The sequence below is a fragment of the Cavia porcellus genome, unplaced genomic scaffold (genome assembly GCF_034190915.1).
Source record: "Cavia porcellus strain 051 isolate PalLab524CR breed Dunkin Hartley unplaced genomic scaffold, mCavPor4.1 scaffold_14, whole genome shotgun sequence".
Lineage (NCBI taxonomy): Eukaryota > Metazoa > Chordata > Mammalia > Rodentia > Caviidae > Cavia > Cavia porcellus.
The window spans coordinates 41,793,994-41,816,993 of NW_026947497.1; the positions used below are offsets into that span (position 1 = coordinate 41,793,994).

At 40.7% G+C, this 23,000-nt stretch overlaps 1 protein-coding gene across 5 annotated transcripts in view; it reads right to left on the reverse strand.

Annotated features, from left to right (window-relative positions):
• Nr3c2 (nuclear receptor subfamily 3 group C member 2) overlaps window positions 1-23,000 on the reverse strand; it is a 323,634-nt gene that overhangs the window by 38,634 nt on the left and 262,000 nt on the right. For all 5 annotated transcript variants that reach the window (XM_063224380.1, XM_063224382.1, XM_063224379.1 and 2 more), the window contains exon 6: window positions 21,694-21,838. In XM_063224380.1, the coding sequence (XP_063080450.1) occupies window positions 21,694-21,838 (145 nt within the window). The remainder of the gene's footprint in view (window positions 1-21,693; window positions 21,839-23,000) is intronic.

Genomic DNA, 23,000 nt, shown 5'->3' on the forward strand with positions numbered 1-23,000 from the left:
ATACATCCAGGACTCCTCATGAGTGGTGGATGTTTCTCCTAGCTCAGCTCCAAGTGTAGCGCTAAGGAGCTCAGGGTGAAACCTGGTACATTTCGCTCTGAATGATTATGGTGTATCCTCCTTCTCCCATCATCTCCCTATGTTACATGAAGAAGCTCCTTTAAACATACAAAATAGCAGCAGACACCAAGGAAACATCTTAATACATTCAGAATAATCCACCGTCCAAAGCTACCCACATGAACAGATGCTGATACTGTTGCTGTATTTGCTTGAACAGGCCTACCCTGTCTTCCTCCTTGCTCTGACCTCATCTCTTTTATTCACAGGAACTACTCCAGTTGAGGGATTATCAGTTCCTCTCAGACATATACATTTTACTATGCATGCATCAATAAATAGTATATAACCCAGGCATAGTGGCACACACCTGCAATTCCAGCACTGTGGGAGGCTGAGGCAAGAGGACCACCTTGTTTGAGCCCTTGCTGGACAATATAGCAACCTGGCAAGTTCCTGTCTCTAAATTAAAATTTTAAGGGACTGGAAATGGAGCATAATTGATTCTACCTTAGCCTCTCAAGTAGCTGGACCACAGGCACAGGCTGCTATACCCAGCTTCCAATGTTATTCTGGTATTTTTTGCCTTAAACGTTTTTCTGATCCTAATGTCTTCCTCCCTCTCCCCTTTTCACTCTCTTTACAGCTTGCCTGGTATTTATTTTCAAATTACCTGTGTGAATCCTACATAGCAGAAAGGTGAGTAAAAATGTGGACAGTCTCTGTATTTTAATAGCACAGTTTAATTTGTTCCATTTATTATTATTGATATATTTGAATTTTCCTTTCTATTAACTTTCTTCCCTAATCCCTTTTTCGTCTGTTTTGCTGATTATACTTTCCTTCCTTTAGTTAGACTGATCAACTTTTTAAAGCTCTTTCTGTCCTCCTCTACTGGATCCAGAAGGTATATATTCAGAGTGCATCAAAAATATGTAGACACACATCAGCAGTTCCCTGTACTAATGAACATCTGGAAGCTGACAGCCACCACTTTGAGCACCGATGGTAACTGTATTCACCTCATGACACCTCAATAAATTTAGTATTAAAATATTTATACATTTTTCTTTTCCTGATGTACGCATGTTTTAACAGACTTTATATATGTGCATGTGTGTATGTATGTATAAAACATTTTTTGATGCTTTATTAAAACTCTGATTCTTAAAATTAAAGGTGATCAATAACTTTTCCATTAGAAACAGACGAAATTCAGATGGTTTCATCTTTGCTCTCTGCTTCCTGTCTGCCATGTTATGGCACTTTAGCATGAGCATTCTGACTTGTGTTCAAATCTCCAGGGAAGTGAGTGTCTCTCATACTTACACACACCACACCTGTTTCGATCCACCACTGTGTCTCTTTGATTACCATCACTTTACTCTTTATAGGTTCAATTTCTCATTGAAGAATATTTATCAGTTTTTCAGGAGGGTTAATTACTAAGAGAAATTTGTCTTACAGTTTTAGTTTTTCTTAAAATGTCTGTCTCTTACCTGCATTCTTGGAGGGTAATTTAAAGCTAAAGATTTCCAACTTGACAGGGAATTCGCCTTAATTCTTTTAAATATCTCTCCCAGTTACACTTGGGTCTTCATCACAGTTTTTGAGGAAATTTGCACTTAGTCTAATTGTGATTCTCTCCTAAGACATTTACATTTTCTCTTTTGTGGCTTTAACTTTTTCCATTTATCTGATGCCTGCAGTTTAATTATGATGTTCTCATAGGTACAGACGTACTTTTATCTCCTGACCAGGACACAATGTCCTTTTTACATTTGAAAGTGAAGCTATTATTTCAATTTCTGAAATGTCCTTAGTCATTGTTGTTTAAATGTCACCTTCATCCCGTTCTGGTCATTTTTCGTTCTTGAACTTCTATTTGCAGTATGTTGGACCTTCTCAGTGGGTCTTCCACATTTACCTATCTTCCATATTGCCTACCTCAGCTCTCTGCACTGCATTATGGGTATTTCTTTCAGACGTATCTTCCAATAAAATACTTTTTTCTGTGTTCATTTCTAGACCATGATTTAGTGCCTCATTTTTAGTGGCAGTATTTTTCATGCTGAGGAAGTTGGAAATGTTCTTTCTCAGACAAATTCACTATTTTTCATTAAACATTTCTTCCTTTATGAAAAATATATATCCTTACATTGAGAGATATTTTAAGCATATGTGTTTTGTAGTTCTGCATTATCCTGGCACGTTGTCCTCTGGGTGAACCCCAAGCGCTGGCTCATGGAAGGGACTCTACAGAAAGTTGTAGTGTTCACAACACTCATGAACGTAAGTATTTTGCTTGTTCTTGTTGGTAGTTTTTATGTGAATTTATCAGCTGAGATCCTCTCTGTGAGAGTCATATAGATCAAATTTAGATTGCATACACGATGTGATATAGGCTTGAGTGTCTTATTTCTTCCTGCTTCCTTGGTATGCTCCTGGGCTTGCTAGCTGGATGAGTTTTGCTGTTCCTGTTAGAGTGAACTCTTTGCTGAGCCCTGGATTTGTGCAAGGGGCTTTACCACAGACCCCAAATTTTCTAGGATTTTAAGTTTTTGCTCTTTTCAAGCTTGTACTCTAATTCCCCCTTACTACCAAGCAAACTGTATCTGCGATCAGTGGCCTGGGGTGAGGTGGGACAACTGAAGCGTTTGTTCTGAGTTAAACTATCCTGGCTATGAACTCTCTGTTCATTTCTTCTTTTGAGCTTTCCTGTGTATGTTAAGATTTTCTTAAATGCAAAATTTGTATGTGCTTAGAGAAAAAAAAGTTTCAGTTTTGTCATCCTGACTGCAAACTATAAGCTTCTTAAAGGTAGGATCTGTGTCCAACTAATCATTTTGAATGTCAAGGAGAAAATGGCCATCAAATGCTAAGTGTCAATATTTGCAATATGAGTATTTCTTGAATAAATCAGAAAGAAAAAGGGAAGATACAGAAATGGAAGATACAGCATGGACTTGTATATGATAATGATGATTAAGACGATATTCACAATGACCAAAAGTAAGATTATCAAGTGGCCCAAAATCAGACGTGGCATTTGAAAAGTTTTCAAGGAGAGACAGAGCGGGGGATTAATGGGTTCAGATTATAACAATGGAGATAAAGCAGACTGCAAACAAAGATGTCCACGGACCACATTCATGTGACACTGCAGTTCTAAAAATGGAGTCGTACGAGTTTGATTTCTTCATCTAACTGTGCCAGCAGCAGAACAGGCACCCTGGCTTTGCCACAGGAGGGCCTTGCAACGCATAGCCTGTCATTCTCCAGCTGCTGGCTTTGTGGTCCTGGACTGTGTAATGCGACTCTCAGGCTTAGAATGTTTACCAACTGGGCTACTAATAATTCCAGTCTTGCAGGGACACAGGAATCAATGGTACAGAATTTCTTAAATTATAAAGTTCATAACAAAGTGGGTTTTTTTGGTTGGTTGTTTTTTTTTAACTTAATGTGGGGAATATACTACCGGAGAGAACAGTGATCAGTCTGGTTGAAATAAGCCAAGGAAGCATTAAATTCTTAAAATCACAACATAGGAAGACAATGTTTCATTACTGTTTCTCTATATAGGACAGTAAACTATGCCAGTGATAAGACAGTTGTGCAGAAGGTGCAGGTGACCTGCCTCCTGTTGAACACGAGAACCAACACCTCCTTGGCAAGGTGTTTCTGTTACCCAGATGTGTTAGTATAACTTCCACACACAGATCAAAGGTTAGAAACTCAGACTCCACCTGAAAACAGATCAGGGCTTTCATGTGTGACAACGCACCTAAAGGAAGAGGGTTTTTTTGGCACTGCGATACGAACAATGTCTCTTTGAACTCTTTGCTCAAGTATGGCCCCTGGCTGTCACTTACTGGAGCGTCCCCCATACTCCACAGCTGCATTTGTTATGGCTAAATCTCGTACTCATATCTTTGAGGCCCTGTTGCCAAGTCCTTGATGTGAAATTTTATACATGAGAAAGCCAGGAGCCAAATCTCGGGACTTCACTGCCAAACTCAGGCCTTTTCCTCTCTCTATACTGATGAGGCCAGTAAAAGTCTTTCCTTTTCCTCCAGTCATTCAGCTAGGAGAGAGTGAGCGCTTGGTTTTGCTATTATCATCACTCATTTGTTTATCTCTTGCTCCCCACTATGTGGTGGGATTTTGTGTTTCAAATTCCACTGCCGTTTCCATGGCATGAAATTGAGTTCTCCAAATGAGGAGTACTGTGCACTCAATATGGCTTGTAATTGCGTGAAAATAGGGCACCCTGGAAACACATTTCAGATCAAGTCATTTTTGCACAATTAGGGGAAATGTACATAAATGCATATCCAAAGAAGTGAAACAAGGACAATCTTTCTGACCTGATACTATTATTAGTGTTGTAACATTGTTTTGCAGAAACACTCTTTTGCTACACGCTTGTCTTCATTTTATAATTTTATCTCACTTCGAATAGAATATACAAATTCACTTGACTATATTGGGAAAGAGAAGCCAGAATGTAAGATGATTCTAAAATACAAAAGCAAGCGATCAAAAGTCATTCTGAACAGTGGGATAAAATAGAGGTGGCAAGTCCCCTGAGGTAGGAAAGAGGCTGGTGTGAAGATGTGAATGACTGACAGGTGCTAGTCTACTTCTGGACCGTGGGCACTGAAGTCTTTGTATGTGTCACCCATTTCCACACATCTCATTTGTGGGACAGAATAAACACGAATTTGTAAATAAGTAAGTACAAGAACCAAAGTGGGCAAAGTGTTGTAGTTTCTATCTAAGGCATGTGGATTAAATTCTAGGAAAAGAACAGCCCTAAAATATTTTAAAAGAAATACTTCAACAGCATTGTTTGTAAACTTGAAATTTTCTTAGACTGAGAAACTTGAAATTTTCAAACAGGGAAAACAATTTTATTTATAGCTGTGATTTCGTCTGGTCCTCTCCCAGAACATCCACTTTACTAAACTAACATCAAATGATCATTTTTGAAATAGTTTTAAAATGTTAAATTAAAACAATACAACTTTTCCAAACCAAATTCCACTTGGAACAAGTGTGAATATTCAGAGTTAGACAACACTTCTTTCTTGACTCTGAGAACTTGAGGTTACAAACAGTTCATTCACATATTAATAGCAGGAATTAGAAAAAGTCCCATTAAAATCAGAGCAGGAAAAACATGCATAATGTAAATGATTTGTATGCTAGTTGCCTGCTGTTAGTACCTAAACACTCTAAACAATTTTCATAGGACTTGTGCAATTTTGTCTTTATGTATGTCCATGGTGCTGCCCTATCTTGTATTACAAGAATAATCTACTGAACCTACGGGCCAATGGAACATGCTTGTTTTGGTATGCATGTCCTTGCTTATATTACTAAGACAAATACTACTCAAAAAGCCTACTCACGGTTATAGGGAGATCCATGTATGAGCAACCTGTAATCATCACCTGGATTTCTCTTTTACTCTGATACACGCAAATATTAGACAAGCTCAGACTACACAACATTCCCGACATGGAGGAGCTGAAGAACTTGGATGCTCTAAGTTTTAGCCTAAATGTCTACCAGGACCTTTGCTGTGTGGGCCGTCTATAGTGACAATGTGAGCTGGGCTCTTAAGATCTTCCACCCTGGAAACTTGTGGGATGGTTTGGCCTCCTCTTCCCCTGCCCTTCCTGGGTTCTCGTCAGCAGCCTCCATCACAAATGCTCACACTGACCTCATCAAGTGCTCTGCTGCATTCTCATCGGGAATGGAGCCAGGCAGCGCTGACCACTCATTCCTTAATGGTCTCACACGTCTGACTCTCGGCATTGAACCTGATTACTAAAAAGTCACAGGGTAGCCCTGTAAGGCACTGCATTTTACAGTGATAATTATTTAACATTACATGTGCTTCCTAAGAGACAGCCCCTTGTGAGAGATCCCTATACCTTTGCAAACAGCTGCTGAAGATGACTCCCCCCACTTTTTATCACTTGCCATCCTTATAGACAGACCCATGCAAAACACTGTTCCTAAACTTTGGGCTTGCTAAAAGCTTCTTTAATGCCTTTGCTTAAAGAATCTCTGTAAGAACTGAGAACACAGGTTGAAGGACAGGTGTACATAACATCAGGATTCCTAGTAGCCAAAAGAAAAAAAATCAATTCAGGCTTCCATCAGCAGATGAATGGCTAGCATAAAATGTGACACACAGAAAGGAATATTATCCATCTGTGAAAAAGATGAAAATTCTGACACACTGTTATGACTTGTGTCTAGATATCCCCCCAAAGTCTCACGTGGTCATGGGTGGGGCTTTCACAGGTAGCTGGATCTAGAGTGTATGATGCTGCAATTAAGTGTGCAATGCTGGAATCAAGGGTGTGTCATTTCTGAATCAGTCCACTGATTGGGTTTTGGGTGTGGATAATGGGAAGGCCCACCCTGAGTGTGAGTGCTACCAGCCCTCAGGGTGTGTAGTCTGGACAGACTGTAAGGGACAGAAAGAGGGCTGAGTTGTCACTTGTTTCCTCACTCCTTTGCTGCCCTCTTGCCTTCTGTCAACTGTGAACTATTTCTCCTCTGTGAGGCCCTTCTGCCATGTGTCACCCTGCCTTGGAGCTAGCCAACACTGGGGCTGAAACCTCCACAAACTGTCAGCCAAGTAAACCTTTCCTTCTTATCTCTGCACGTGAGGTATTTCATCTCAGCAATGAGAAAAATCACTAAGACACACATGGTATTTTATGATATATTCCAAGTAACAAAGCAGTCCTAAGAAGACAAATGGCATGACTGCACATGTGTGTGGTGTCTAGAAGAGTCAAACACACAGACAGTGGACTGGCCGTCACAGGAGATGGAAGAGATGGGAACTGGGAATCGTTGAGTGGTACAGAGCTTCAGTGTTATGGTGTGAAAGAGCTGGAAACTGATTATTACTGACAGTGTGTACTGAGTACTGCTGAACTGCACGTTTAAAGAGTGTTACAAAGATTAAATTGTCAGTTTATGTGTATTTTTTCACTACTAAAAACGTTTTCCAAATTAAAAACAAAAAGCAAAGCAAAAAAGAACGTCTGAAGTCCATGATTTTACTTGCTATGAAAGACACTGAAAGTTGTATTACATTAAGTTACTTCTCTTAGGGTTCAGGTGTTTCAGTCTTCTCTCAAAATACACAGTGTGTCTTCTTTTTCCTCTAGTTTTATAATTTGCCTTTTATCTTTTGTGTCTTGATATATTGTTAGTCTTACAATATCTGTGCCTTTATTGCAAGCCAAACTCAATACTTTTTGAAAGAAGAAAGGGGAAAAATTCATTAATAAATACTTCTAAAGGTCACCAGAAAGAGTTCCTCAAAGACCTGTCTGTTGTTGTGCTGGTGCCCTACAGGAGAAGGGGAAATAGAATTTCCTTTATCATTCCTTTCTCTCCCCACAAATTCAATTGTAATCAATGCAATCCTTCCACACTGGTTGATTTTATAAATGCTAACACGCAAGGGGTCCCTAGCTCTTCTACCTATCAGAACCTGTGATAAGTACAGTGACTTTTTTTAAGACCTTTTAGTAATATTGCACTAAACTCTACCTCAACTGAACACTTTCAGGTGGGCAAATGATCATCTTTCCAGTGGGTAAGACATCATGTTGTTCAGGAAGCAATTACAGAAATAAAACAGCTATTTCATGTTAGATCTTGCACCAAACATCAGACAATTCTCATTACTGTGGTCTGTTATCTCTCTCCTTGAAAGTAGGGCACATATTTTTCTATGATATTTTTATAAGCTGCATGGGTTCGTAATTATGTGAATGGTAAATAAATATCTGGCAGCAACTGTGAAGAGGTAAATCCAACAGATTTCACAGACATTGAACTGCTCTTTTTTTTTTTAGGAAAACAAAGCAATGCTTAATTGGGGTTGAGTGTTCTCAAGTCTCTGGAATCTCAAGAGGAGACCTGTCACTAAGCATGTTTGCTAACACGCTATTATTTCAATCAATTGCCTCTAGGAATGTGTGTGTTCTAGTGTCATAATGTAGGCAGCAGCAGCACCCATTTGCAGCAGAGCTAAATATCATGAGATCACAGCTGATCTGAAAGCCCAGACCTCACCCTGATACTGTCCACCTCCCACCATTACATCTGAATAAATCTAACATCTTGTTACACGGTCAGTGGAACAGATGGTCCCTGTCTCAAGCTTGTTATTTCTCTAAAAAACAGTCACAGAAACAGGTTTTTTTCTCCCTTTTAAACCTTAATTAGAATAAAAATGACCTCAATGTGGGCATTCAAATTATTTCAGTTTACTGCCCTGCTCAAGGTCTTACTACATTTTTTTTCCCCTTAACTCACAAGCAAGATTTACCAAGGACCATTTTGCTAGCTGTGCTTCTGATGTCTGCTCATTTTTACAGCATCTACACAGCTTCCATGCAGCTGGGACTGAGGAACTACATGGGAATGGTGCTTGTGGTCTGCTTTCCTGGACTGAAACCTTAAGATAGATCAGTGCTCCGCCGGTCAGTTTTGGCCTCAGTTCTAGTAAATGGTTAAAAGCCTACTTAGTATTTTGTCCGTCACCTTAATTGATGTTCCAGAAGGGATGTTTTCATACAACTGTCCTTGGACTTCAGTGTCACAATCTCCTCTGCCCGTAATGAACATCACACTGGTCAAAATAACAGGTGGCGATCTGAACACTCAAAGGCTCCTGGTAATGTGGCAACCATAATTTACTGTGGACAGTTTCAGAGCATGGAAAACTGTTTTTACCATAAATATTAAGCACAGTATTTTCTACAGTATTCATCTGGACCATGCATTTTCCAATACTCAACACGGTCAGCAGTTTCTTATGGATCCAAGTATCACAGACAGCTAAGTTAGGTAGAAATATTCCAGGCGGTCAGACAGGACTGGGTTCTTGAGGGAGGCAGTGCAGGAGATGAGAACAGGTTATGCCTGGGCTGGAGGTGCATCCCCTGCAGGCCGAGCTCCAAGATAAAGACAGAGGTGGCCAGGACTGCATGCCTGCCCAAGGTTAAATAAACACAATGACTGATACTGCTTGGTCCAGTACAGTTCAGACAGACATCAGTCACCCGAGTGGATGACAGGACCATCTGACTCAGCTCCACCAAAGAAAGTCCTTGTTCTTTCCACACACTCTTGCGATGTGACCTGCTTCCCCACTGGATCAATATTACTTCAGTGGCTAGAGGTGTGATCTTACTGGTTGATCATAGTTTTGTCCCACGTTGTACCCACCTGATGATTTTGCTCTAGAGAACTTCCTTTGAGGAGTCAGCTCACTCGCCCCCTCCTGTCTCTCTCAGGAGCTGACCCTCCCTCCGTAATGTTTCCACCTCTTAATCTCTGTTGTTCCTTAGAATTCATTCCTCAATCTTGGGGAACACGAGCTTGGTGTATCAGACATCTAGCAGGCTGAAAGTTACATCTATTTCTCTTATATAATTTGGGGGCCCCTATCTCATAAGAATACATATTTTTGGTAGAAGAAAAAAAATATGTGGCCATGATCCCCTGTGAAAATTCAGATTTTACAGGAAGTTGGGAGTATCTATGATAAAATCACACGATCAAAATTTTGGGGGTTAAACAAAGGTTTATCATTAGTATTTCTTCAACTGTGAACTTTCCAAGGCCAATAATGATATAATTCATTTAACAAAGTGACTGCGAAGCAAATCTGGAGGAAAATTCTGTCTCATACGCTGTGCAGCTGTTCCCAAGATAAACGTCTAGAAAATGCACACTGAAGTAAGATCAGGAATGCAGCAAACTTCAGGGGGTTAAAAAGCAATCCTAGTATACGATCTATTATCTACACCAGCAGTGGAGGTCTCTGGTGCAGGCAGAGGCATGAACACTGGATATGTCCTTCCTTCACAGGAAGATACAGTCCAGATACAGTCAGGTTAAAGCACTAGGCAGCATGCCTGGAATCTCATGGACACTTAATAAATGCTTAAAAGGGTCGGAAACACTAAAGGATGGTTTTATATTTGTGGGTCTCACATTTATGGATTCAACCAACTACAGATCAAAAATATTCAGGAAAAAACTGCATCTGACATGAACATATACAGACTTTTTTCCTCATTGTTTCCTAAACAATACAGTATAACAACTATTTACATAACATTTACACTGTTCTAGGTATTATAAATAATCTAGAGATGCCTGTAAGTTATTGCAAATGCTACATTATTTTATACAGGAAACTTGAACTTTTGCAGACTTTGATATCCACAAGAGTCCAGGAGCCAACTGATCCCCCTGGATACCAATAATCATTGTGTGATAGAGAAGATATAAACAACAACAATCTCTAGTGACAGATGCTCATTATTATTATTATTACTATTATTATCAAGTCTCACACTTGTGGGCTATAGATTTCAATACTAAATTTGGGGAATTGTACATATTAACCTATTTGATTAAAGAGAAAACATAAAACTTTCAGTAAGCTATTACAGTTTCATTCAGGGATATTTGAGTGGGTCTAAACCTAAAAGTACTGTTTAATTTCAATAAATGACCAACATCTATTCATCTGTAAAAGAGGGCATACTGTATTGCATTTCAAGAATGTGAACAAAGTCAGCTGCTGATTTAGAAATATTACTAGACTACCATTTAGATAAGTGACAGCAAATTGGGCCAGGCGTGGTGGCACATGCCTGTAATCCCACCATTCAGGAGGCTGAGGCAGGAGGATCACTTGAGAATTTGAGGTCAACCTGAACTATACAGTGAGACCAAATCCCAACAACAACAACCAAAAATAATAAAGAGTGACAGCAAATCACTTTTTTTTTGCTATAGATTTTTTTTGTATTAACTAGAAACCTAAGGAGCCATATTCTGAGGTAAAAATCACCATGTGACTACACAGACTGCTATCCTGAGAGCCTGGCATAGTCTGAAGAAGCACATTTACTCTTACAAGTTCAGAGTGTGCAGCCGAGCTTCCAATGTGATAGTAGAAAGCCGCTCACACTTGGGGAGGTGACTCCAGCATGTAGATCTGTAAGGTGGGGACACACAAGATGACTCTGCTCACTTTACAGGACAACAGACTCCTTCACGCTCCAAAGTCTTCCTTTGTGAGAAGAACACAGCCGAAAAACTCCAAAGATGCAAAAGATCATGTGCTGTGATTTCCATTAAGAAAACTAAACCTTAGAAAACACTGCAAGGTTACATTATCTTGGGTGTCAAGGAGTTTTGTTTGCTGGTGATTAAATCATTCTAAAATCTGATACACTGTCTGTCTGAATAGCCAAAAAACGTTTAAATCTATTAATTTAATTAATTTATTAGAGATTAGCTGTGTCCTTTCTTAGTACTGATTCTGAACATCTGTCACAAAGCAGATTCTGTTCAGGACATTATGAACAACTCCATCATTCATTATTGGGTGAAGGAAATGTCACACCGACAGGCTACTACACCAGCAGTGACATGCCTTGTGCATAGAACTGGCACACAGAATGACGAAAACACAACGCATAACCTAAACAGTTCTTGTGCATCCACTTCTAAAGTCATTAGTTAAGATCGCTCAGAAATACACAACTCACATTTTTGTATGTTCCCCTTTGCAATTTTGTGAATTTTCCCTATGTCTATATAGGTTTTTTTTTTCTTTCTTTTGTCTTTTTGAGACAGGGTCTCACTAGGCAGTTCAGGCTGGCCTTGACTCACCATGTAGCCAAGGCTAGCCTGGAACATGTGGCAGTGCTCCTGCCTCAGCCTGCCCATGCTGGGATTATAGGCATGCACCTAATCCATGCTGGGATTATAGGCATGCACCACCACGCCACGCCATATAGTTTCTCTCTAATGACAAATTGTTGTGTTTGGGCACTTACTGCTTAGGATCACTGGTTGTTAAGGTCAGCACCTCAAAAGTGTTAGCACCCTGTGATTCTCCAGCAGGTAGGACCCTAGCAGGTCCCCTGAAGCACAAGTTCTTGGCAACCTCGTGAAAGAGAGAAATGAGGTGCAATGCCTGTCCCTTATTCTGTGTAGTGCTCAGCATGAAGCCATGTGTGTGTGTTTGTCAGGTGAGAGGGGAAGACCACTCAGCTGGCAGCAATGTCCCCTGCAACATGAAAAAGGAATAAGCAGCACCGTGGTCTAGGTGAATGTATCTCTTGCAGCCCTGTATGCTGAGACTCGCCTGCCAGTATGACAGTGTTTGGAGGTGGCCTTTGGGAGGTGTTTATCCATGGCACAAGGACCCTCATGCAAAGGTCTGAAGGGGCAAATTTCGGGATTTCCATCCCTGGAAGGACACAGCAGATCTAGCAGCAGACAGCAGCCTGCCCTGGACACCAAGCCAGAGACCTAACAGCCTTCAGAACCTTCAGACACCTGTTGTTTACAAGCTACTCAGTCTCGGGGATTTTGCAGCAGTGGCATAAATGATCTGAGACAAGCGGTCAGGGAAACTCGTAATGATTGCAGTAGAAAAAAGCAACACCATTTCATCAGGCAATCTTGGAAACAGAAATTTCAATGAGTTTAAGACCAAGGCTGCCACTTTGAGAGGGAGCTTTTCATTAGCATAAGCACTGAAAGAAAAGAGCACAAAAATTTATAGTACACTAAAGAAAGTCACTTTGTCCAGTCAGTTCTCTTCCCTCTGGAAAAGTTTACGAAACCATTCCTGCACTTCACTTGAAAGTGGGAGGTGGACTTTTTATTTAATAAATGAAAGATCTGGTGACGTTCTTGTACTCTACGAGAGAAACAGTAAAGGGTTACAGAGCCAAAGGGAGAAGGAGGATGAAGCAGAAGTGGAAAGACGAGGGAAGGAAGGGCGGGAGGGAAGGAGACAGACTAGCCAGGCAGTGACGGAAACACAAAGGCAGGAAAAGACAGAAGGAGAGGGAACGTGCTCACTGTCTCTTCTAAGTCCCTGCAGGCTGGACTCAATCCTGGGGAATGAAAGAGGGAGGCAGGGAAGACAGAAACAGTGAATGAAAGGCATGTGGATTCGGGTATGCAAATCTAAGTCTTCATGTGGCTTGACAGCTTCAATCTGGGTTCTAGATTCATCTCTGTCTGGATCTTTTCTCATGCCTGGGTCCCCCCTACTACGTGCACCCAAATCCTACCCTCCTGGAGGACAGCCTGGCCTTGCAAGCTAGAGGCTGCCACCAGGCAGCCTTATTTGACCACTCTCGCCCAAAACAATTGCCTTCTTTCAACTCCTAAAGCACTCACTTGTAAAACGTATTTATCACATGTCCGTTGTCTTCTTCTAGTTACTGCACTATTCATGCTCCTGCGTCTCAGCTGCCCAGTAACTCACAGCCACAACACCGGATTCTGGAGGGTGGAGACTCACCCCTTTTCTAAATTCCTTACAACAGTGAACGCTGAGCTCTGCAGACTGTAGATAATCACCATTTTTACAACTGACTGAGACAATGCTAGTCATTATAAACTTTTAGCTCCACCAAAAAAGATTTACCCTCCCACTGGGGGAGGTGACTCAGATACTCATTTATAACACTGTCTTCTTTTTAAACCTCATTCTAACCACAAGTTTTCAGAGAGGCAAGAGTAGAGAGTCACACCGGTGAAGTAGAACATCACTGCAAACCATTGGGAGAGGGAAGGGACCACAGGGACCTTCCCATCCCTTTTCTGCAACACACGGGACGGATAACACAAAAACAGCAGGAGCTCGGAGAGCAAGGCTGTGCTCAAACTGAGCACTCCTCTCGATGACGGCCACATGTACTTGGCTAAGTCATAACACCTCTTTGCCTGACGCATGTGCATTTTATAAAATAGCAATAACATCTCTCTGATGATTATTTGCAAATGATGGGTTACACAAGAATAGTGAGCCCTGAGTGGTAGGCTCAGGGGGTATTTTACTAGCAGACCTAGGCTCCTTTAAATGCAGGGGCTATGTTCTGCCCAGCTTTGAATGTGTGGTATCTGGAATATAAATTACTAAGCCTTTTTTTCACAAAGTAACAGAGATCCAGGTCTCAAGCAAAGCTTCCCCAAGGCCAAGAAGAGTTAGAGCCTGGCTTAGGTTTAAGATCATCGAGACAAGCAGGTCTTGAAGTAGAGTGAGAGGACTTGAAGCCTCCCCAAGCTCTTCCTTCTTTCCTTACTTCCCATCTGCATGAGGCTGAGCTATTCACATAAGTGTTGTCCACAACAACCTAGCACGGCAGACTGAGTGTAAGAAGCAGATACGAGAATGCTACTGTCTTCAAGGATGATAGATGACAAGGCTTTGCAAAGATGCAAACAACGGTACTCTTCTAATATTTTGCTTTGGAAAGAAGTTTATTTTTCATAAAAGATACTCATATGTTATACAATGGTGCCTCAGTTCATGAATTTAATTTTCTCCATGATTTGGGTTTGTGAACCAAGGCACCACTGCATAATGTTATTTGTAGAATATGCAATAAGGTTTGTCGTTGATTTTAAATGAACTGATACATTTTAAAAACTGTTTTAATTCCTAATGTGGGTAACTACCAATAGTTATAATTTAGACAACAAAAACTCTTTGGTATCTAGATAATTTTAAATGTAAAGCAGATGCTGAGAAAAAAAACTGCAAACCACGCATATACTCCAATTTCTTTGCCCTATGGAAGAAAAATGAAGACTGCAAAATTAACTTATCTATTCAACATTATCAGGGTCCTCAGCAATGAAGTTAGGGACTGGGCCTTAACTCTTCTGTAGCTGAGCTCTTTAAATACTGCCACATTGAAGAGACAATGTAAACTCTGAGCCACAGTTTCAGTTTTTCTAAGAACATTTTATTTCCCATCCGAGCTATTTGCACATCGACAACCTCTTACCTATTCTCAAAGATACCTTTTATGAGAGGTGACAAGTGGTTAAACAGAGTTCCAAACATATACAGTATCCAAAAACATTATGAGGCTCCAGAGGTCTACACTGCAGCAGACCAAAAAGCCAAAGTCCAGCAGTGCAGAAGTCTTCATGTAGCGGAACAGCATAGAGCTTAGGTCTGAGATCCTAGAGTTGAAAACTTTGAACCTCTGTCTCATCTTTAAAACAAGAGGGAAAATAAATTCCTGCCTCAGTTGAGAGGATTAAATAAAACAATCTATTGGAGATGGTGTTTAATGTAACACCTTTTGGAAGAGTTCAGCCTGGGATCGAATTCTTCAAATCCCCCCGAACTACTTGATTGATAGTACATCCACACTGTGGGGTCCACGGAAGTGGGCAGTGACATGTCAGTTGCAGCTCATGAGTAACATGGGGGGCAACATACAAGCAAATTCACCTCCTATTCATGATACGAGTCCAAGGGATAATCATGTGGCTCGTTTTGATTCTGGATGGATACGGAGATTCAAGTTCAGAAAACCTTTTCATAAAACCAAGGCATACTGACACCTGTTCCCCTTTTCCAATCAGCATGATGCTGTCAAAATTACATTTTTTGTGTTTTGTGATTTGTATCAAAGTAGGAAGCCAGGATCCCTCCTTGTTTTTGACTGATTCATTCCTGGTAACAGAGTCTTGCAACAGAGTCACTGCAGAAAAACATTTTTCTCTACTCATCAAATTTTCAATAAACTGACTTCAAGGATTATTTTACATTGAAAAGAAGAGTGCTTTCAGCTGAAAGACCAAAGCCCTTGGGCACATTACACTGAAAAAAAAAGCAATATGCTAATATTAGATGCACCAAGCCTTTTACAGATAACATACTTTCCTAAATTGTTTTTGACTTTTATTCAAAATGAAAAATAGCTCCCTCTAGTTAGCCAGAGTAAAGAGCTTGGCTATATTTCTTGCATCATTACGACTCTATGGCATCTCATACAGTTACAGATAGCTTAGGCAGTTCTTCCCACTTGCAGTCTCGTATTTGTTTTGTCTTAATTTCATACCATACTGGCAATTACCCAGCTTCATTAACTCCTCAGGAAATTTCTCAAGTACACTACAAGAAACATCAGCAAGAAATATTAACATGAAGCAGTTTTCTTGAAGTAAAATTAGAAAGAGATCTACAAAAATGGCTTTTTCATTAAGTTCACGTTAAGCCCCAAAATATGACAGAGGTGAGCACATTGGGAATCTTGCTTCTGACCCTTGTGCCAGGAAAAGTAGTCACTAGCAAACCAAATGTAGTTAATGCATGCCGACTGTGTAGAAGGCATTGTGCTAGACTTAGGGTCACTTTTAAAAAGCATACTTTCTGTGATCTAGGAGTTAGATCTGGAGTGGTGAATGCATATAGATGGTAAAAAACAACAAAAAGATTGACATGGAAAAAAAGGGCTCTGAAGAATTTGGGAATTTGACTGGCCCATGGTAGTTTGTGCTTAGCTGAGTGAGGCCCTGGGTTCCAATGTCAGGAGCAGTGCCACAGAGACAGGACTAAGCAAAAAGAAAGGCTGAAGCGCAGTTTAGGCTGCGAGGCAGCAGGAAATAATGCCGAAATGAGCATTTTAAAATTAGTTCCTCATGCACCTTCCAATGCCAGGCAGTCTTCTGGGTGCTGGCAATGCAAAGGCAGACCAGCCAGGCGGCCAGCCAGCCCCCAACCCCTGCCCCAGAACACCATGATGGGGGCCAAGGACATACAAGGAATAAAATTAAAGCATGAAAGAATGGAGAGGGCCTGGGCAGGGAGCTCTGCTCTGAGCCGGGAGGTCAGGGGTGGTCTCTGCAGAAGGAATATCCTGAGCAGAGATGAGAGTGAGGAAGATCCAATCTTCCCCCAGAGTGAGCAGCAGGTGTGAAGGACTGCACACGAAGGGAATCTTTTGTCAATCTTTTGTTGTTTTTTGCAAACACGAATGTGTACCCTCAAAGCTCCCCCAGGAGGAGGTCAGCATGCCAACACCAGGCTCCAGCAAACCCTGGGGAGATCTCCTTCCCACTGCGCCCTGTGACCCTGGATGCTGCTGCAGCTCACTCCGTGGACCCTGCAGCTGATTTCTTCACATTGCTGCCTTGGCCTCTGTGGCTCCCCACTTCCCTCTCCATGCTCACTCGTGGGAGCCCCACCAAGCAAGGGAATTTGGGTTCATCTGCTGCTGCATTCCCAGGGTCTATGTAGGACGGGTGGCAGCATGATACTCCTCAAGATATACGCATTGAATGAACAGACTGAGCTGATGCCACTGCTCTCATTGCTTAAGAGGGAACAAAATGAAAGGAGGCTTGGCTAAAACGAAAATGGCTCAAGAAGAGAGCTGGAAGTCAATTCGTGGTTCTGGTTTTTACCTTGCTCAGCCCTCCGGAGCCCTAAATGTCAAGTCATTCCGCAGCACTCTGGCACCCATTTGTTTTACAAGTCTCCCTCTACTCACATCCCTGCTGAGTATCAGGATGAGGCTGACAAAGGGGAAGTAGTAGTGTTTTTTAGAAAGAAGGAAGGAAATATCATGCAGGAACTGTCCTTTCTGTCCTCCACAAGCTTGAATGACTTGTTTACATGCTATCAACCCTCCTCAGGCTTCTCTGTGTGTTCAGTCCCTTAAACTGCCCTGCCAAGTCTCCTCTGTCAGGCAGGGAGACTGGTCTTTGCAACCTACTTTCATGCAAAAAGAGACATATTTCCTCATTGTGCTACTCCTGCCCTCTGTAGACAGGGGCTGGCTGTTTCCCACATCTGACACTGATTTTCTTTATCCAGGACCAGGGAAGAGTGCAGAGCCAGGCAGAGAAGGCAGGTAGTGGCCACTCCATGCAAGGACCAACACCTGCTGCAGACCTGCGCCTCTGTCTGTGAAGGTTTCCTGGGTTTTCATAAGGCCCAGCACAGGAGGGGGACTTCCTGCTGTAAACTTTATTTCCACAGATTTACCCAGAAATTTTTAAAAAATGGAAATTTCAAATGCTGCTTGTTTTCTCAATGAAAAGAAGATAGTGTTTCTCTCTTTCTCTCTCTCCGTCTCTCTGTCTCTGTATGTATTTAATAGACTTTTAATTTTAAAATACTAGCTAAGGCTTTAAAAAACGACTAACACTGAACCTCCTTTTCAGGGGAAAAAACTGGAAAACTTTCATTACAGGCTTCAGTGGGAGTTTTAATATGTGTGTTGAATTGACAAGAAATCTGAATATTTGCAGTGATCTGTAGCAATATAGGGTAAGTGGTTTCAAGATAAAATTGAATACTTAACATTTAATAACAGTGGAAAAGTTTGGGGTTTATAATAAGAAAAATTCCACACTAAAATTATTAACTCATATTTTCATCCCAGTGCTTAATGAAAAATCAGAAAGGCGGCTTCCTTTATGATTCCCTACGGTCTGCCTTTCTTTTGGCTCAAATATGGCTAGTACATAGCTGAAGAGAAGACTGTTAGCAGTTTGCAGTTGCATTTCAAAGCTGAAGGTCAATACAATTAGCCAACTGTTACATTTAACTCCTCTTCTATACTCCAGCCATATATTTGTGCATGAAAACAATGGATCACATATTGCAACCCTTTATCAGGAATGTTATCCTCATGTTAGAAGTGTAAATGGAGAAATCTACTTTCAGACTGATGAACAGATTATTTGGTTCATTTGTTCAATCATCTATTTATTCGGCAATACTAACGAGGTAGCAACAATGCTTTGGGCACAATTCTAGACGCTAGCCCTCAAAAATGTCTAAAACATTGTGATTTCACTGAGGAGGTACCATTGAAAAATTCAAATAGAAAGTGTTTTCTCCTATGCTTCGATTGTTGAAAAAGATTCTTACATGTATGTATTTTGTTTGGATCCTCTACACTCAAATGTTAAAAATACATGACACCAAAACCAAAGGGAACAAAAGGAAGGAAGACATGTTGGACTTCATGAACTTTAAGACATTTGTATATCGAAGGATACTTTTGAGAAAGAAGAACCTACACATGAGAAGAAGGACTCATAAATCATAAGTTTGTTGAAGATTTAATTACCAGAATATATAAATAATGCCTTTAATTGAAAAATAGTAAGACAATCCAATTGAAAAATGGGCTCATGCCTTGTATGAATACTTCTTCAAAGAAAACATCCACTAGCCAATAACCAGGCAAAAATATGCCCATAGTCACTAGAGAGCTCCAAATCAAAGCTATAATGAGACCTCACTTCAGACCTGGTAGCCTATTGACAGGGAAGTGGCGGCAAGGTATGGAGAAGTTGGTACCCTATCCTTTGCTAGTGAAATATAAAATGCTGCAAGTGGAACTATCCTATGTCCAGCAATTCTACTCAATACATGTCCAAATGAACTGAAAGCAGAAATAGCCATCTTGAGGACTCTTTGTATGCCTTTGTTCACAGTAGCATTACTCACAATACTCAAACACAAACATGATCTGTATGACATCGAGACAAATTTGGAAAAACAAAATGTAGTCGGTTCTCTTTATTTGCAGTGTTACACTCCAGCACGTCATAACAAACCCTGAATCAGTAAATACGGAACCACTCCTCCAAGGAGAAATAAAGGATTAGGGTCCACTGACCACCGGCCACAACACTTTGGCCCACGGATGCACAGATAACCTTCTTTTATGTGTGTGTCTCTGTTCAGATGCCTTCCTTATTCGCATTGTTTATTCAGTGTTGCTGAGTTCATGGCTGGGAGCAGGCTAACTCTGGCCCAAGCATAGCTCCATCTACACATAACTTGTCTGGAAGGCAGTTACAGCTTTCTTGAATTTAGCTACACCAAATGACATTCATTGCCATTTTTGAGGCCATTTTAACCACCAACGAAAAGCATGAACATGCACAAAGAGTAGCACTAAATAGAGGCAAAAGAAAAAAGGTGGGGAGGCTTGCATGCAGTGTGTGAGCTTGTCTTATTTGACCTCTGCTGGCATGTGCACTTGTGGTGACTCAGATTTTGTGCAAATGCTTGTGTCTGAATTGACGGCTACACTGACCAGAGGACAGACTTTGAGGTGACACACAGAAGTAGCCCGTAGGCCAGCTTACAAGCAAGAAAAACATGGAAAATGAAGAGCAACTCTGCATACAAATCACAGAATACAATGCAGCCATGAACAGGGAATGAAACTTGCATACCTGCTACCATATGGAGAAACACCGAAATTATCATACTAAGTGAAAAAAGCTCAATGCAAAGAACAAAAACTTTGTAATTCCACTTCTAGGAGATATCTAGAATGCAGGTAAATTCATAGAGCAGAGTTTATCAGGAGTGGAGGATCACAGTTGAATTGGCTCAGTTTCAATTTGGAATGATGAGAATGTACAGGAGACAGATCACCACATGAATGTTACGAATGCCTGTAAACCGTACACTTAAGAACTAGGGCAAATCATATTATATTTTATGAAAAATGGATAGATTACATGGATCGTATTAAACTTCTGCTGAACCAGATTCAAATGTGGAGGCTCTATGAGTACCAGGAGAGACTTTTTTTGAGAGAGAGATTCTTTTCTATCCACACTCCCTTGCAACAAGAATCCTCGTTAGTATTTTTTTCTTTTGGTTTATAAAACTAGCTTCCTATTAATAATGTATCAGCTGATTACTGAGGAAAACAAGTGAATTAGAATGTGCATGTCAGTTATTTGGCTTTACTTCTGGTTTCTGGTGAAAATTTACACAGTCCTCGAATGGGTCTTTCTGACTGGTTGCCAAGACAGGGACCACCTCGAGATCCAAGTGATGTCATTATTTTTATTCAGGATGAAATTATCTCCGTGGCACACCATGGGGTGGACTTGTGCTCTCAGGCAGATTACTACGGATGGTACTGAGGTATCCTGGCACTGTGTCCCCCTTTTATCACCAACCCATTTGTTATCTGCCTCCCTCTTTCCTGAAGTCCCCATTTTTCTTTTGCTAGAGAAAGCACCATCTGTTAGGATATGGCTTGGTTACTACCATAATTCCAACACTCTCTTTTAAATATTTCTTGACCCAACAATTATAAAGAAGCATCACTGACTATAAATATAAATGAAATCTTCTAATGGGGAACACAGACACTGTTAAAATACAAACTTAACACAGGGGGGAAATTCATAGCCAAAGCGAATTCTATTAAAATTCTTTCAATCTTTTCAAATGCCTCATAAAATAAAAATGTTTCATGACAGAATCACATTTTGGCTTCTTTGGTGACTGAAAAGAAGGATAATTATGATTGTCATCAAAACACATGCAGCAGCTGTATACGGCGAACAAAAGCACCATTATGAAAAGCTCCCAAAAACTATCACTTTCATGCACACACATTTCCTAGAAATTAGATCGTCTTCTCAACTGCGATAGATACCAAAGGAGACTGTTGTCTATTAATCATGGCTTTGTACCAGTTGAGTTTTTAGAGCCACCTGGATTAGTTTGTCTGGGACAATTCCCACATAAAATTAGGCAGGATTTACATATACGCAGATGTGTGCACATTGAAATGTCCTAAAAAGTGATTTTTACCTTCTCAAAAATCAATATAGACTTTTACTCCTGAAAAACATTGATTTCATTAGATTTCTTCACACGTGAACATCTGTTTAGAAATTATTTAATGGGGAAAAAAGTGTAACGAATAATTCTGCGGTTTGTTTTATCGAGGCTAATTAATAGGTACTTACTCATTAAAGACTAGGTCTGGTGCAAAATAGAGAAATTGGCTGTTCGTATGTTTGTACGATCTCCAGCTCAAGGCAAATGATGACAGACACATCCAAGAGTTCTGGATTAGGGTAATTTGGTCCTCAAGAGGCAAGTTTCTAAATCCTGGAGAACAGAACAATTAATCACAGAAATACACTTAGCATTTAAGTACATCCCAGAAAGAAGCTTCTTAAGACAGCCCCAGGTAGCCACTTTTTCCTAATAGATGCAAATCAACCCCAAGGGCATTTATACAGCACTCACTGAGTGCCTGGCCCTGTCCACACCTTCTCTTTAGAGTCACCCTGAACGCTCAATGAGTGTGACTGGCCAAGTGGAACCAACACTGGAGAACTCAGTCAGATCCTGTGAGACGGCAGCCCAAACCCTTGGTCGGACGGAAAGATTTTGTATTACCTTTAAAATGTGTTTCATTCCCTACACAATTCATCACACTTTAAGAGTAAGGTGGTAACTACGGACATCTATATGTCTGGAAAAATTACAAAAGTTCATCCTTTGTGACTTTGTGGTACTTAAAAATATTATCTCTTGTTTTCTATAGTCTGGGAAAACACTAGACATTGATGACTTTGTTATCTTGTTTTGTTTCTGGTATGGTACAAGGGATGGAACCCAAGACTTCATGTATCATAGATTAATTTTTTTGTTTTGTTTTGGTTTTGGTACCAGGGATTGAACTCACAACCTTGTGTTTGCCAGGCAGGTGCTTGTGCCACTGAGCTAAACCCTCAGCCCCTATTCATGTATAGTAGAAAAGTGTTCTTCTGCTGTATTACATCGCCAGCCCTTTTAAAAACTGGTGTGTGTATATGTGTGTGTGTGTTTTAATTTGGATTTTGAGACGTGGTCTAAGTCACTATAGTGACCAGGCTGGCCTCAGCCTCGTAATCCTCCTGTCTCTGCCTTGTGAGTGGCTAGGATTCTAGGCCTGTGCTGCTGTTCCATGCCTGGTAACAACGTCCTATAATAGAGTGGCATCTGTGGCACCAGCTCATTAATCAATCTGAGGGCTTTCTTACTCCTTTCTTGCCCTTTCTGTTCCCAATGCCATGGTGTTATTCTTCCCGCTATAAACTTTTGCCTCAGCCCGTTCACAGGGAAGCATCAGTCTCGGGAGCACTTCTGAATCTTTCGTGTTATGGCTGCTGTCTGACCATAGTTAAGCTAAGAAACTGCTGTGGATTCATCTCAACTGAGACAATGTGATAACACTTGTAGGTGCTGCTTCTATAGATCAGCAGGGCCTTATTAAGAAAATCCT